Below are 16,305 nucleotides of genomic sequence, written 5' to 3' on the forward strand. Positions count from 1 at the left end.
TGCGTTTATCTCTGTTCACTCAGAAACCTGTTTCCTGGGATTATTTCTTTCCATAGCTTCATCTTGCCTCCTGGAGCACAGATTAGTAACAAATGCTCTTTACCTGTGCTAGATGCATGCTTTCTCCGTCCTCTTTTCCAAGTATTTTACCAAAGCTCAAGATGGAAATAGTTAACGTGAGCGAAAAATCTGTTGTGACTGCACTCATAATTAACTGCTGTTAAATGAGTTGGTCTGTCACCGTAATGGTACAAAAAAAGCACATGCTTAGCTGGTTGAAGCAGAGCTACACCTGATGTGCTTGAACTCATGGAAAGAAAGGGAAGGTGATGTGGCAGTGCCGCTTGGTGCGTCCGTAGAGTTAGCTGTGTCCCTTTCTCGGGGAGCAGGCACTGCACACACAGGAAATGGTTAATTTATCTGCATGTGAGAAGGGTACCTTAGGGTTTAAAGTATACAATGAGGACATAGAGTTGGAAAAGCAGAAATGGAAATGACTCAGGACCGAGTGCAGTCCTTGAGATTTCAGGCAATTGTGTAGTAACATTTAGTCTGAAAGATTATTTTTAAACCACCCCCGGCCATTGCAAAACACGAGCAAGGCCACGTGCCCACTAGCAAGCTGAACAACTTCTGTAAAGCTTGGGAGCTGTAATAAGGCACAGAAAACACGTGGGTGAAGAGCTTTACCAGGGTTTCAGGCGAGTTGAATATGAAGGGAGAGGAGTACTCTGAGAAATGCCCTTTCTCAGTCGTGCTTTTCGTGACGATGTACCCAGATCTGCAGTTGTACTGTGCATCTCCCTGCTGGTGTAAGGCTCTAGAAGGAAAAGTGTGGAACTAAATTAAATACAAATGATGATTATTTTTCATCTCATGTCTCTGAAGCCTTTTTCCGTGTCCAGTCTAGGCTCATTTTGCACGTTTAGGTCACACATTCCCTCAGTCATGTAATTTAATGCATTTAATCTGTGGGAAGCCTTGTTGATGTCGGAGCAATAAATGGACATATCCTTAATGTACATGTCAGCTCTGTTCTGAAACCTCTTCCCTGAATCCTGTGCTGCCTCTGTTCTGCGGAGCATTCCCTGTCTGGTGAGGGACTGGGGAGAACAGCAGTGCTGAGGGGTTGCACACGGTGTGACTGCACCAGTGCCAGGCTTCACGATCGCGGCTCCGTGCTGGGGAAACTTCACCTGAAGAGGTTGTGGCTAAAAATAGTCAACCGTGATGGAGAAAGGCAAAATTAATTGAAAGTAAGGATGATGCCAAGCCCACAAACCTTTAGTGTTATATCCAAATGTGTGAGTTGTTGCACCCAAACCCAGCAGGATGGTGCTGATTCGGGATGGCACGCGGGGCCAGGAGCTGGAAGCGAGCACTGATCTAGTACATGTGGGGTAGTGTCATCCCGGATCACAGCTCCTCCCAGCCCTGTGCACCGTGGCTCCGGCTTTGCCATGGCCTGACCTGGCTGGTTTGGTTTTTAGAAGAATGGGAGTAATAAAGGCTTGATTTTTTTTTTAAAAACAATTTTTCATTATTTTTGTGTTGATTGTCATGATTTGGAAGTTAGAAGACGGGAAAAATTATGCCAGGGTGGTTTTTTGTTTTATTTTGTTTTCTGGGGATTTTTTGGGTTTTTTTTTTTAGCTGTTTGGTTGGATTTTAGGTGGGTTTTGTTTTGTTTGGGGTTTTTTTTGCTTGTGGCCAAGAATCCTCCCTATTGCTGTTCTGTAGTGGTTGGCTCCGAGGGCATGGAATAGAAAGAAATTACTTTTGGTAAACAAAAATAGAAGAGTGTTCAGGGGTTTTGCAGTCGAGTGACATGACCTTGTGATGTAAGGAGCATGTGCAAAACAGCGTTTAACTGCGCAGAATGCGTAGTTCTATGTCAAGAAGCGTCTGCAGCATTGCACAGCACCCTCGACCTTGGTTACGCTCTGTTCTGATTGCAAAGTAGCTTTATTTGGCTAACTCTCCTGCAGCTAAGAAGGATTTAGGTCGCGGGAGAGAGGAGGTGCTGGTTGGAAAAGGCTGAGACAGGAGGCAGTGAAAGAAGGGGGCTGGACGGTGTTATTTTTAAAGAAAGGCTTCCTAAATTGTCATTGGTCTGGGCTGTAGTAAAGAGCTTTTTTGCCAGACTGCATCTCTTAGCCGGTTGTTCTCAGATGGTGGAAACAGGAGATGCTGTGTCCACACAGGCAGAGCTTCACAGCCCTTGGGCCCCTGACAGCAGAAACACCTCTGAAAACACGCGTTCTGGCTGGCTGCAGCAGGAGGCTGACATCAGGGGAGTCCCGGAGAGAGGGAAGGGGTAGGATGGTACAGAGGGGTAAAGAAAAAAAGAGCTGAAAGTAGATCATTCTGCAGATGAGAGAGGGAAAAACCCTATTGCGAGTTCTCAAGGCGTGGGTGGATGTTGACACTTTGCTCACTGACGCTCTGCAGCATCAAAGTCACGTGGAAATGGCAATAATCTGCTTTGTCTGAGGGTAGAGCCGTGGGCTGCAGCACACAGGTTACTGCAGTCGCAGTCCCTGCTCGCCCTGGCTGCGGTGATGGGCATCTCTGTTCTGACAAAGCAACTGGTCATCTCAATTATTTATGGCATAGGTGTGTTCTTCCTTCTGCTGCGAGGCATTTAAAGCAGGCTGGTTTCTCGCTGTTTCATCCTTTAGAGGAAAGCATGTAACGTGGAGGGGGAAAGGCAGTGATGGTAAATATGTCATTTGGGCACGTTGGGAAATCAGCGCGAGGGGAAAAAATAGGAAATTTGTTTGTCGTGAATGCGCTGTATCTGGGAATAAAAGTCCCAGTGGGTTTTCACACCTGCTTAAACCCTTACATTCAGACCTGGAAACGGCTTGGTCTGAAACCTCTCTGCTTTAGGAAATCCTTTGGGTGATCCAAAACCTGTCCCTGTTCACAAAATACTTAGGCTGATGTTTTCATTCCCACTCCTACATATGGGTTTGAACTTTTGTCAGGGCGCAGCCTGCTGAAAAACTTGTGCTGGGGACTTTGCTTCTGCCTCGGTAGGACAGGATAGGCTTTTCTACAGCCTCGTGTAGTGAGAGCGGCTTTGCTGATGGCGTGAGCAGATGTGAAATGACCCTCTTGCCCCCCGCTGTTCCGCACATCCCTGCGGGTGTGGAGATACAGCACTTGGCTCTTAGGTTGTACATTGTTTCCTGGTTCTTTGGTTGTTTAGTTTTTAATCCCGTATTACATTTTATGTTATCCCCAGCCCTCTCAAAATACTAGTGTCATATTACCCCGTGTTATTTTAATCCTACGTATCTCAGGAACCTGAGATTGCCTGCGTTGTGCATCCAGTGTGGGTGGTTTTGGCTTTGATCTCAATGGCAGCAGTCAAAATGCAAACTGATGCTCACTATTTTCACAAGTATTAGCGCTTTCTGCTTGCTGTTCTCAGGTGGGGGACTCCTTCATTAACTTTCACAGCACAAAGAAAGTTTCCCCTTGTTTGAAGAAGCAGCTCTTACACCACCCTCCTTAGCCAGGCTATTGAAATGGCAGTTGGGTGGTAAGGACGTGTTTTCATTCAGAAACAGAGCAGGGCGCGACAATTAATTTCTCAGAGGGCCACAAGGTGGTCACTGGGTATTCTTAGGCAGCCCTTGGACTCGATTTCTTTGGCAACCTGTGACAGGCTCTGTGGTACATTTCCTGTTTTCTGGTCAGCTTGGTTTTGAAATCCTTTATTCTGCATGCAGAGGTCTTCTCCATCCCTTGACAAGCAAAAGGCTGCCAGGCAGCTGCAAGACTGACACATCCATTTTCAGTTTTCATAATGGAGTCTTTTGAACAAAGCCCCTAGGAGTAAAAAGATTTCAGAAGCTGTGGTTCTACAAATCCGGCCGTTGGGGGCCTATTAAACAGGCGAGGGAGGAGGGAGCGACAGTGTTCCTCGTGAGCTCGCTCGGCGCCACGAAGCTCCATCTCAGAGGTGCTCAGAAGGGCTTGGTCTTCACAAGTAGCCCCTGATTTTCTTCCTTCTGATAATTGAAAGTTCCACATTTCAGCACAGGTACAGATTTTTAACCCCTGAGGTGCCTAAAAGCACATTTGCCTCTCAAACAGATTTTGAAGGATAAAAATGTGCTTGGGTAAATAAGCACATGGAGGGTAAAGCCTAAGAAGGGCCCTGTCTGGGGTTGGAACAGGGACGCAGGAGTGTCTGGTGCAAGGTGCAGCCCCAGCCGTTCCCTCTCTTGTCCAGTGCAGCCGAGCACTTCCGTGACAGTGGTTTGCTACAGAATTAGCAGCACACTAAGGTGTCCTGTGCTCCAAAGAGTCTCTCGGACGTGCCTCACCTTCCAGCCCTACCCCTCGGGTGCTGCTGTTACTCCCCACCTTGATGAGAGCGAAGGGTGAAGTCCTGCGGTGAGAAAACAGGGGGTTTTGCTATAATTTTCCTGTTTCCCGGTAGGGAAAACCCCTTGGGCAGCGAGCATCAGGCCAGTCCCTGGCTTATGGCCTTGCAGTGCGGTGATCCCCCCTTTTAAATGGAATTGGGGCAGAAAAGGTCTGATGAAGCTCAGATCAGCTAGGTCAAAAGAACCTTTTTAGGAGGACAGCTTGTAATCACCACAGGGCTGCCTGTGGTAACTCGCTAATCGGGGTGCTGACACTCATCTCCCCGTTCCTTTCAGCGTGGTCTTCAACACCAATCCAGCCTCCGCCTGTCACAGTAATTGACTTTTATCGCTCTCCCAGATTGCTTTTCCCTGGAGCAAAGTCCTGGTGGTTTTTCATTATCGCAGCAGGGAAACAAGGCTCAGTGACAGGGAGGGGCACTGTCTCCCCTGAATTTTGCCTTTTTTGTTTTTTGTTGTTCGATTTGGTCCAAACCAGAGGCTGTTAGTGAATATTCCTAGCTGAGGAGCTGTACAAAGCCCATCACTACAGCACGGGTGGCTTCCCAGCAGCGCAGTGGCTGTCAGCTCTCGCCTTGGTCCCAGCTGACCCCTGCCTTGCTCAGGCTGCTGGCTCTGGCCGGCCTCCTTATCCCGGGTACATTTTAACAGCATGCTCCAAACCAACACAAATGCCTGTTCGCTCCAGTGTTTAGAGTTCTGATTTGCTCCATGATTTTAAAATTATCCTTTGGTTTAAAAAAAAAAACACCACCAAACCAAACCCTGAGGAGCAAAGTAACCAGCAGCAGTCTTGCTAAGCTGCCTTCCGCCTCATTCTTGGGCTGAAATCCTGGGAACCAAGCCCTTGTTCTCTCTGGATTTCCTGGCCTTGTGCCCCCATTACTATTTCTTTCTACACCCAGTGTGTACATTTTGTCAGGTTTTGGAAATCGCCAGGGAATGGGTGCGTAGGACAACGGACAAAGGTAAAAGGCAGAAATCCTGGGAATGGTTTCATGTCAGTGTATCTTTAACCTCTTTGGAGGAATTTACTATCAGCTAATGGACCAGATGAGCCAGGGGCCACTGTGTCGCACACTGATTTTAAGGGTGGCCCTGATCACCAGGGGGTCACACAGCTAACACAGCACGTTTGCAGCTACGTGGGTCGTTGTATTCCAGAAGTATGTCAGACCAGCCTACGCAGCTGTGACAAGCCCAGCATAAATCTGTGCCGTTTTGCATTGTGTAATCGCTATGTGCTCATCCCTTGTAATTCCTGCTAAATGTTCACAATTCCACAGCCGCCAGGTTGTACCAAGAACCAAAGCTCCTGGGAAATCCTGCTGCTTTCAAATACATAAAGCTAATCTTTGAGTCGGAGGCAAATGCAATTCGTGTGGCTTCAGCCACTCTCGGCGTACATTCCCGAGCCTAGAGATGCAGCACGACTCGCTAGGGATCACCGGAGCGCTCGGAACACCGGCCGGAGGAGAACCTAGCAGGCTGAGCGCTTATGGAAACGCGTGCTTTGGAAGAGGAATATGTATTGTTTCCATGCCAGTTTTATACCAGTGCAGTACATGAGGAAAAGCACAAACCACCTGCACATCCCTCTGCCCGTGGGCACGCTTTGAAATACGACTAGAAGGATGCTGAACACGTTTAGAAATGTGAAGCAGTTAGTCCTCCCATATGGTTTATTGAGGATCTCGGTTTTCAAAGCATGAGTAGCAGTGAGGCCCGTTATTCTTTCCAACATGCAAAAGGCACAAGAAAGTCATCAACGTGATTCCGTGCAAAGTGTCTCTAAGAAAACACACGGCGAGGAAATGACGGAAAAGAGCCCCCAGCGGGAGAGAAAGCCAAAGTGCCTTCAGGAAAGTGCTGAAAGGTTCTGAAAATGGTCGTACTTTTTCAGAGTCCGGGTATGCTCAGTCAGGGAAAGATGCATTGCAAATCCATGAAGGAAAACTTGAGAGATGGAACCGAAAGGCTTCAAACAATAATCTCCTTCATGTGCCAAAATTCAGGATGGAAGTCGAAAGGATTTATCTCAGGAAAAATGTGCGGCAGTTAAAGACAGACATCGAATTCTTTAAAAAAAGGCCCACCAAAACCAGACGTAGGAAGTGGATACATTCTAAGAGCAGCTCAATAAAAAATATTCCTTTTAATGAAAATAATTTTAAAAAATGGATACTTGAAGAACACAAATCCACCTTGACTGTGACTGCACCTTGCTCCCAGGGAAGCCTCCGAGCATGACAGCACAACGCCGTCTAGAAGAAAGTCCCCGCTACCTGCACGTGTGAAATGTGGCCAGTGAACAATTTGGAAACACAAACGTACGGGACCGAGTATCCAAGCCCCGTTAGTGAACTTGAGCGTTGGGAAACTTCCCAGGGTTCCCACTGGAGCCGGCCGGTGCCGGAGGCATCGTCGCTTCCCAGAGGGCACAGCTGAGCCTGTCAACCCCTGAGCCTCTCGCTGGAGCTGAGTACCGAAACCTAAAAAAGGCATTTACAAGTTGACGCATTTTTGTTGTTGTTGTCTTATTTCCTTGCAGTATACGTTTCTACTTCTAGACTATGGAATGTTACATTAAACAGTATAATTATTCATTACCTTGCTTCAAATTTCATTACAGTTACTGAGGCTTCATCATAATTTCACACAGCACAGAGACACCAAACTAAACACCAAGCAGCCAGCACTAGATATATTTTTTCTTTAAGTACCAATAAGCAAAATATCCCATTCCCCCCAGAGATCCCATCAGGAAGGAGGCTCCAAAGAAAGAGGGAGGTTTCCGCTTGACCAGCCTGAAGGCGTTGGGTACCACCGCGGAGAGGAGCGTGGTATGTATATCTCCCAAAACTTTCCGGAAGGCGAAGCGTTTCTGTATCCTGTCGAAGAAGGACTGTAGGTTAGGTCTGCTGCCATCTTCCCAGTATTTCTTAGAGAGTCCCAGAAACTTGAGGCGGTGCAGGGTAGCTCCTAACAAGACATCAGCCAAGGTAAAGACGCATCCGCAGAGCCAGAGTTCGCACTTCTGCCCTGGAGAGAGAAGGGACGGCACAGGTAGGGTGAGAAGGAGCCCTTGGGTGGGCACCTGAGGGCTTGCTCAAGGCATCCACCGAGGCAGGAGCGTTTGCACCAGACCTGGGGTGCTGTTTCTCATCCATCCCGAGGATCAGACCCCATCTACCAGGCAAGGTGACCAAGGGGCCACAGAGCTGGGAATACGGGATGATCGTTTATAGCCCACGTGAAGATACGAATTGCTACCTGCAAAATGGCTCTGTGGCCTCCCTCCCAACTCGAGCGCAGCAGGAGATGGCACCCACCTGTACCCAGGAGGTCCCTGGAAATGGGCTCTTGTCCCCCTTGAAGGCAGATGTGGTGCAGTGGCCCCTTCTGCTGCGTTAGTGCTCAGGGAGAGCAGCAGCATTTGTCCTTGGCTGCGCCGGGAGCTGTTTCAGGGGTGTCATGTTAACTTGCCCTATTTTAGGGATGTGAGAAATCCTCAGGAATTCAGTGCTCTCTCTGCGCACTGTTGAAGACGTCCTGCCTCTGTCCTCTCTCCAGCAGTGGGAACGCTGCTCTGGGACACCAAAACTGGCAGCACATCCTGCTTGAGGGAGGCAGAGCTGGGTGTGAACGCTGGGCATGAAGAAAGACACTAAAGTGTCAATGGCCTGATAATGGGTGACCCTGGAAATAACCTCACCAGAGAGACACCCCGGAATAAAACAAGCTGTTGCTAGGCGGGAAGAAGTGGGCCCAGGTCAGGATGGTGTTAAAACACTCCCCCAATGCCCTTTCAGTATTGAGGTGCAGGGCTGGGATGGAGCTGAGTGAGGTGGAAGGAGCTGTAGGTGAGGAAGAAGAGCAGAAGGGGCACAAAACCTGGCCCCATCCATCCTGAGCCCCCAGCTTTGCACCAAATCCTTCATTCTGGGGCTTTTCCACTGCCCTGTGGCTGGTGTATCAGGGCAGGCAAGAGGGGCATCTTTATTGCACCCCTGCAGGGCCAGGCCAGGGGAATTACTGGTAATTAGCAGCCCTCATTTGTAACAGATTGGCAGCCTGCCTAATCCAGCTAGAGGCACAGCCCGAGTGGACAGATTGCCTGTGCCTAATTAGTCAATAAGTGTTTTCAGTGCCTAATGAATTGTGGGGGTGCTGGAGCCTCTTGGGTGCTCTGGCTCTGAGGGAAGGGAAGCAGGGCTGAAGTGCTTGCCTTGCTCCCGGGCACTGCTGTGGGCGAAGGATGAAGCAGACGTGAGGATGGCAACTTTGGGAGAGAGCCGTGACCTGGTCCTACCCCTCCCGGCTCTGCGCTCGCACCCGCTGCTGGGTCCCGGGGCAGAAGCATGGGACAGGGCAGCTCGTCCCCTTGGCACAGCCCCGGCTCAGACCAGGCTGCTCCAGCCGAGCAGGGTGCCTGTGGCAGGGGGGTCACCCTGTGCTCCTGCGGCATCTCCCACCCTCCTCCTGCCCTGCCTGCATCGCTGCCGTCGGGGCCGGCAACCTGGGCTGCGTGGGAGGAGAGCTGCTGCACTGCGGCTCCTGGGAAGCTGCCAAAGGGCTGGTGCTTGTGCCCACTGCTGAGATCCTGGCCTGGCTGTGGGCATGGCGGGGGACGTTTTGGGGGTAGGAGCAGCACGCGAGGACTGAAGGAGCACCCGTGTGCTGACAGCAGCAACCACCCCTCTGCTCCAGGCACCCAGGACATCCTCTGAGGGTACCTCATTAGGCTGAAATCTGCTGAGCTAGCCCAGCTCTGGGATCAGTTAGTTAATGAGAGTGTTAACTGGAGGCAATTAGGGCGACACAGGGTGCCGCTGGGAGTTCATCAAGGCACTCAGCAAATCCCCAACCCAGTACCTTGCAGGGCCTGACATTGGTACCTCCAAGGGCCCTTTGGTGCAGCCCTGAGTGTGACACAGGGCTCCCTGCAGCCAAGGCCGGGGCAGCTGTGGGACCAGCCCAAATGAACCGTGACTGGGCTCTGCTCCAGAACCTGGCAGTGTGGTGCTGGCAGCTACAAGCCACCCCAGAGCTGGGGTTATGAGGTCTGCCAGCAGCAGGGACGGGAGGATGACAGCGGCATCCTGGGGTGATGGCAGCCCCACCAGTGGTTGCCCTGTGGGGGATGTTCATCACGTGCAAAGCCATCAGCTGTTCTTGGTGTTGCACCTTTGCCTCATGTGGAAAAACACCCCGTAACCACAGCCCAGCACCTACCTTGGTATTCCAGTTTCCTCTTCTCCAGCTCAGCCTCGATCTGGTCTAGCACCATCCCCAGTTCACCAAGGATCTTCTTCAAGTAGTTTACGTTGTCGTGCTCCAGGATCTTGGCCTGGGTGAACAGCAGGGTTAGGATGGGGAAGGAGGGAGGAAGGGATGGCGGGATGGATGGATGGATGGACTCGTGTCCCTGCAACTGTGCAGGGACACAAGGTACCACGTGCCCATGGCAGGTCTGTGGGTCGTGTTCCCCCACTGCCAGAAATGTGTGCGGCTCTGACCCACTCACCATGAGCTTCTTCTGCTTGGAGAGGTAGGGCTCTGATAGCTGCGGCTCCTCTTCGTGGTCCAGCTTCATCAGCTCCGTGCTGGCGTTAGCCAGGTGTCCTGGGAGGAGACAGACAGAGGGGCTGGGGGGCTCTGTTTAGCAGGGGTCAGGATGACTGTGTGTCCAGTGGGAAAGCACTTTGTCCTGCATGCAAAATAGTGTTGTGGCACAAAGAGAAACACCCCAGAGAGCTAAAATGGGCTAAATACATTGCTGTTGCCGTGCTGCCCTATGGGCAGGTGACTGGGGCATCACACACCCTCCCAAGGGCAAGTGGCTGCTTCAGCCCTCCCACCCACTCATGGCAGGGCAGCTCTGGCTGCGGAGCACTGGGGCCGGAGCCTACCAGGGGGGACAGACGTGGGGCACACCAGTCCTCTAGCAAGGTCACTTTTCTGGCTAGGGACTCTCTCCAGGAGTGATCCTTGCTGTTGAGTTATATTAAGCATCGTCAATGTTTCATGAGCACTTGAAGGTCAGGTACACAGCCTTATGCCGATTCATCCCAGCTCTGCAACTCAGTCGGCTGCAGTCCCCCACCTTTGTCCTCAGAGATGCCGGAGAGAGAGGGAATGTGCAGGAGAGGAAGCGAATTCATGTGCCCTAGAAAGAGCTGGGTGAGAGGTGTGCATGGCAGCCCGGACACCGCCGGGGCTAGGAAGCCTTTAATGGGTGCCTGCAGCTCCCAGATTGGCTTTACTTTGCTGTTTCCCAGCTCTGTCCCCGCGTGTGTCGGTGGGAAGGGGAGATGAGCAAGAGCAGGGTGGCCGGCCGGGCTGCAGAGCCAAACCCAGTATGAGGGAGGGCCGGGGAAGCCGGACCTGGGCAGCCCCACTGGAGAGGCGACTTACTGCGGATCTCAGCGGTCGCGTACTTTGGGATCATGGAGTCGGTGGTGAGCTCGGGATGCAGGATGCAACCGTGTGTGTAGGCGTCCATGGGGAGCGAGTCCAGCAGCTCCCGGTACTGCAGCACCCGCGAGTGCAGCAAGCTGCCCGGCTCAGGGATCAGCTGGGTGACGTTTTCTGCGAGGGCACAGGGAAAGGTGTGAGCGGGATGCTTGTTAGTGGCTCGTTAGCCTGGATGGGACACCAGTGTGCAGTCCTGGCTCGAGCTACCTCCATGCAGGGACACAACCCCATGCTCTGTGCTTGGCTCTGTCCCCTTCCTGCTGCCCGTCCTGGCCGGGAGCACATCCAGCCCTTGCCCAGGGACAGGCAAAGCTGCAGGACCACAGGGACTTGTCTGCGTGTCATCACCCAGCCCCCCAGCCCCCATGTCCCCAGGAATCATAGAATCACAGAATGGTTTGGGTTGGAAGGGACCTTAAAGATCATCCAGTTCCAACCCCCCTGCCATGGGCAGGGACACCTTCCACTAGACCAGGTTGCTCCAAGCCTCATCCAGCCTGGGCTTGAAAGCCCTTAATCTCTGCAGCCCCTGAATTTGTACACTGAGATTTCACATCTCTCAAAAAGGGAACAAAGATCTTCCCTTTCTGCAGAAAAGAACTGAAACACAGGGATTTGAATTTGGGATCTCTCTTCAGCTACACACTCATGACACCAGTGGCACCTAATTTTCTTGGGCTTCCTTGAAAATCCCATCCCAAGCGTGTAATAAGGGAGCTGATGACCAAAGAAGGAGCCAGCACATCTTCCCTCCGCACTCAGCCAGTGCCTCAGCTGCAAGAGCATCCCTCGTCCCAGCCGGCTCCTCCTCACCTTGTTGGGTTTTATTAATCTTCCGCGGCTGGCAGTTTGCATCGTGTTCTTTTTATTACACTTTCAGCTCAAAATACATGGCAGATGACACCACAAGGAGCAAAATGTTGCTCTTCTCTCCCCCAAGAATATCAGGTCCCTTTTTTTATGGGATCATAAATGTTTATGGCGTTTGCAGACAGCAGTTAATAGGCAGTGAGTAAATTTACCACCGGGACTCAGGAAAGCCGGTTGCCTACATGCTGACTGCAGTGCGGGGCTCACCGCGTGCAGCGTCCCGGGACGAGTTAAGGCACATCGGCAGGACTTCGGCAGACACGGCCAACGGGGCTCATTAATTACGGTTCCAAAATGATGGTTCTGCCCAGTCCCGCTGCCAGTGGCAGGAGCGAGGCTGGGGACACAGCCTGGCGATGCTGGCCCGGTGGAGACGCGGAGCTCGCCCTGCCCGGGGCCAGCCAGCGTTGTGTCTGCCAGCACCTGCGGCTGGACAGGAGCCAGGGAAGTGTCGGCAGCTCCAGCATCGCAAACCTCCTCGGAGCTCTGATTCAGGGCTGTCTCTGGTGGTAGACACCGTAAAGTTTTCTGACCAATGGGCATCAGTATGAGTGTCCCCTGAGTGAGGGGACATTTTGGTAGCTTCTCCCTGTCCGCAGGCTCCTCGCTGCCTGCCTGGTCTGGGCTCCACCTCTCCAAGTGGGGATTTTCCATACGAGAAAAAGCAATCATCAGCTGAATGAAATGATAACAACAGACCTACAGCCTGTGTGCTGTGTCCACAGGGTCCTGTGGACTGGTGCCGGGGCTGGAAACCAGCCCGTCCAGAGCGACTGCCCTGTCCAGCAGCAAGACAGAGCGACCACAAGAAATAGCAGCGTGCTGGCCGCTGGCCCACATCCTTCAGCATGCCCCAGGGAGGGTTTTCTGTAGGATGGTGCTTGCTCTGCCTTTGCACCCCACAGCAGACCTGCATGTGTGGGCTGCTGTTGCATATAGTCAGCAAGCGATGGGCTGTGCAAAGGTGGGGTGGGGGGAGGCTCAGAAGGACGGGGCTGAGGGTGCCACCCTTGGAGGATCCCCTTGCCCAGGCTCAGAGATACGTTGCCACTGGCCAACTCGTCAGTGGTTTCTTGGCACTGCTGGGCAGTGCCCTAGTGAGAAGCATCTTCAAAAGTGGCTTATTGGCACTATGCACTGCTTTTTGAGGGAAAGAAAAACATTGCTCATCGCAGCCCCCTTTACGGATAGCTGACTCTCAGCGTACCTGTGAGCAGCTTAAAAAGACCATGGGCCCAGCCCAGGGGAAAACAGGACTCAGTGAACACACCTTCCTGTAAGGGCTTTTCCAAGCTCTGCACATTTCCGCAAGGTGGGTGATTCCCCCTCGGACCAATGCCGCTGCATCCTGACGGTTCTTTTGCCAGCTAGCGCCGATGGGCGACAGCTCGGAGCAGAGCACGCAGCAGGGAGTGATGCTCTGCGTCCTCTTCCCTGGAGGACGTCTTCCCCTGCATCCCCTTCCTCTTCCCCCTCTCCATTTCTCAGCCAAAAGGTAAGAAATTGCACCTGGCTGGAAAACCTCAACAACCGGAGTTTCCCAGTGCACGGGCAGGGTTGTGTCCCCCTCCCACTGGGGACAGCCTGTTGTCACATATGCCGGACCACCTGCCCTTCGCAGAGATCGTGTGAAGCTGCTGCGTGGCATGGGGACCACAGGGCGATGCTCCCTGCTGCCCCTTGGCCCTGGGGCTGCCACTGGGCAGGAAAGCAGCTGCCATTCCCAGGGAGCCACTCCAGTCCTCCCGACCGATCCCAGCCCCACTGCCCCACAGGCGAGCGAGCATCGTGCCTCCGCCAAGCAGCATCACCACGGCGGGGCCGGGAGAGGACAGCAGCTGAGCTGGCAAGATGCCCTTGCTTCGGGAGCTATTTTGAGATGTTTTTGATGTCTCTGTTGCAAGGGGGATGGATGCTGGGGCGAGCATCGTGATGGCACAGCCCGTGTTCCTTGCTGAGGCTTGAAGCTTCCCCGGCGGAGCATCCCATCCCGACAGCCTGCGGGATTGAGGGAATGAGGGCGAAGGGACGCGAGGTACCGGGGAGAGGCTGCTTGCCGCAGCAGCCCTGCAAACGGCCACCTCGGAGCGCCGTCTCAGCATCCCGGTGTGCCGGGCTTGGCCAGATGCTGACTGCAGCCCTGCTCCCGGGGGGAATACCAGCTTCCCTCTCCCAACTGTCCCTGCCTCTGGGTTTGTGCCACATCATCCTCCCATGGTCCCCAGCACCACTAGCTTTGTTTGACTTTAAACAGGCTGTTTTTCCCAAGGCAGAGCAGCACCAGGGATGGCAGGGTCCCCTGCCCGTAGCCGGTGGCACGGGGCTCGTCGAGGCAGGGGAGAGGGGCAGCCCCCGGCTCGAACCCACCTTCTCTCAGCTGGGCACTTTGTGCCATTACCCGAAGCCAAAGTACAAAGGTGGCCAATCCCAGCTACATTCTCCCCAGAAGTACTTCCAAGAGAATATGGGGGATTTCTGCTGGAAATCCTTCATTTTTGTGGGAAAACATGAAGTTGGAGGAGAGCTGGTGGCTTTTCTAGGGTAAAGGTGAAATTTTAAAGGAAAAAGTGGGTGCATTTGGCAGACAGCTCTGGCTTAGACCCAAGTTTCCCTTGAGATGCAGCCCACCCCCCTTACCTCCCGTGAAGTTCTTCTCCATGTAGTCAATGATTTGGTTGTAATCGCTGATGATGTTGTCCCTGTGGATGATGACGGGCACCTCCTCCCCCAGGTTGAGCCGCATGAACCAGGGCTCCTTGTGCTCCATCAGAGGCATGCTGACGTCCCGCTCCTCGCAGGGCAGCCCCTTCTCTGCGATCACCAGCCGCACCTGGGGCGAGAAGCCGGGGAGAAGGGGCTCAGCCCCATGCACTGAGCCGGTCCCCAGAGCCCTCAAAGGAAACCATCCCCATTGCACCTCCCTGGCCCTCCCCTACGGCTTAAGCACAGCGATGTGCCAGGACACATGCTCGTCCTGCAAGAAGCCAAACAGCTCTTGGCATGGGGCAGCTGCAAAATCCAGGAAGCCAAGCAAGGATTTGCCCTCCCTGCAAACAGGAGAGACCCAAACCCATCCTAACTTCGTGGGATCATGGACCATCTGGTTGCTGGTGGCCTATGTGACAGGCTGGAAGGGCTGGTGGGCTGAGACCCCATCCCTCAGCAGTAGGTAGGGGGAGGCGGCAACTCCCCAGCTGGGGGGAATCAGTGATGCTGCAGGTCCCAGCACACACCCGAGGAGGAAGAGGAGGAAGCAGAAGCTGCAGCAGTGCTGTGCCTTGCACTTGCACCCAGTGGGTCCTACTGCCCGGCGGAAGGAGATTTGGATGCTGACTCAGGTATGTCCCACTCTCAGAGGTGGGCTCTGGCTTCACCAGGCACGTTTTGAGCAGGCAGAAGGCTCCGTTTCACAGAGGGTTTCAAGCCTCCCCTGTGACCCCACACAGCATCCCTCCTCCTCCACAGTGCCGACGGCCCGAGGGCATCGCCCACCACCTTCACACCTCTTGCGTCAAACCTGCGGCTCCCCTTCCCCTCCCTCAGCCCGGGGCCAGCAAGCAGCACCGCTGGGGGGGCACCGGCCCATCTCGTGGGTGAGAAAGCTGAGTCCAGTGGTGCGGAGGGGCAGGAGGAGGCAGGAGTAGGGCTGGATGCAGAGCACTGACCCCATCTCATCACCCATGGACAGCCCTCAGGGCTGATCCTGCTGCTTTGCTCAGTGCCTCAGTGGTGTTGAATATGTGCTCTGGGATGACGTTTTAGGCTTCAGGGTTGGAAAAAGCTGGCAGTGATGAACTAAGTACGTCCAACAGGCAAGAAAATACAAACCTTTGGGAGATGTGAGACAGCCATGATTTACAGAACCACTGAATGAGGGAAAAGAGCTTGTTTTCCTCCAATTAGCAGCAGCTAAAAATACAACTTAACAAATGTAAGTATTTCTATGAGTACTTCAGAGTTCCTGGGGAATTAGTCATTAATTATTTATAGGGCTGGCAAATTATTTTTTTTCTTTTAAAGTCAAACAAGGAAAAGCCTGAGTCCCTCAACTGCAACTTGCTCTTGGCCTTTTCCTCTCAGCGGATGGATAAACCCCAGCCAGGACCACCTGGGGCATCCAGCCCCAAGCACCCCGTGCTTCCCCGTTTTCCTATCAAGAACCAAGGCCGAAGGCCTGGCAGGAGGCAGCATGGGCAGGAGGGCTCAGCTCCTGGGGTAACCCTGGTTCCTGAGGGCAAGGCATGAGGAGGGGTCCCAGCCAGGGTTGATGAAACGTGCCCGAACCCCCAGCCTGTCCCTGCAGCTCCAGCACAGCTGAGGTGGAGCATCTTGTGTAAAAACCCAGCGCTGTCTTTAGAACCCCAAAAACCCCTTTGCAGGCAGGCCAGACCCTGGGGCAGGGGGCTCAGGATCTTTCCCAGTAACAGACCCAGCACTGTGGAGGATGGTTCAGAGTAGCTCCCGGGGCAGAGCAGGAAAAGCTTCGCCCGCAGCCAGCTCCAAGCGAAACTCCTCTGCAGGGGGGTCCCGTGCAGCCCCCACCTGCAATATTCAT

General features: G+C 53.2%; 1 protein-coding gene across 4 annotated transcripts in view; it reads right to left on the reverse strand.

The window, feature by feature from the left end:
* Window positions 1–6,923: 6,923 nt before the first annotated feature.
* The window catches only part of GDAP1L1 (ganglioside induced differentiation associated protein 1-like 1), a 10,611-nt gene continuing 1,229 nt past the window's right edge, over window positions 6,924–16,305 (reverse strand). Inside the window, exons 2-6 of one of the 4 annotated variants that reach the window (XM_010154351.1) lie at window positions 14,388–14,580; window positions 10,821–10,994; window positions 9,931–10,028; window positions 9,639–9,753; window positions 6,924–7,445 (exon numbers count right to left, since the gene is read on the reverse strand). In XM_010154351.1, the coding sequence (XP_010152653.1) occupies window positions 7,102–7,445; window positions 9,639–9,753; window positions 9,931–10,028; window positions 10,821–10,994; window positions 14,388–14,580 (924 nt within the window). In that variant the 3' untranslated portion in view covers window positions 6,924–7,101. Of the gene's footprint in view, window positions 7,446–9,638; window positions 9,754–9,930; window positions 10,029–10,820; window positions 10,995–14,387; window positions 14,608–16,305 lie in introns of all 4 variants that reach the window. The other 3 variants (XM_010154350.1, XM_010154352.1, XM_010154353.1) reach the window with 3 other exon arrangements.

This window comes from Eurypyga helias, unplaced genomic scaffold (assembly GCF_000690775.1).
Source record: "Eurypyga helias isolate BGI_N326 unplaced genomic scaffold, ASM69077v1 scaffold7886, whole genome shotgun sequence".
NCBI lineage: Eukaryota > Metazoa > Chordata > Aves > Eurypygiformes > Eurypygidae > Eurypyga > Eurypyga helias.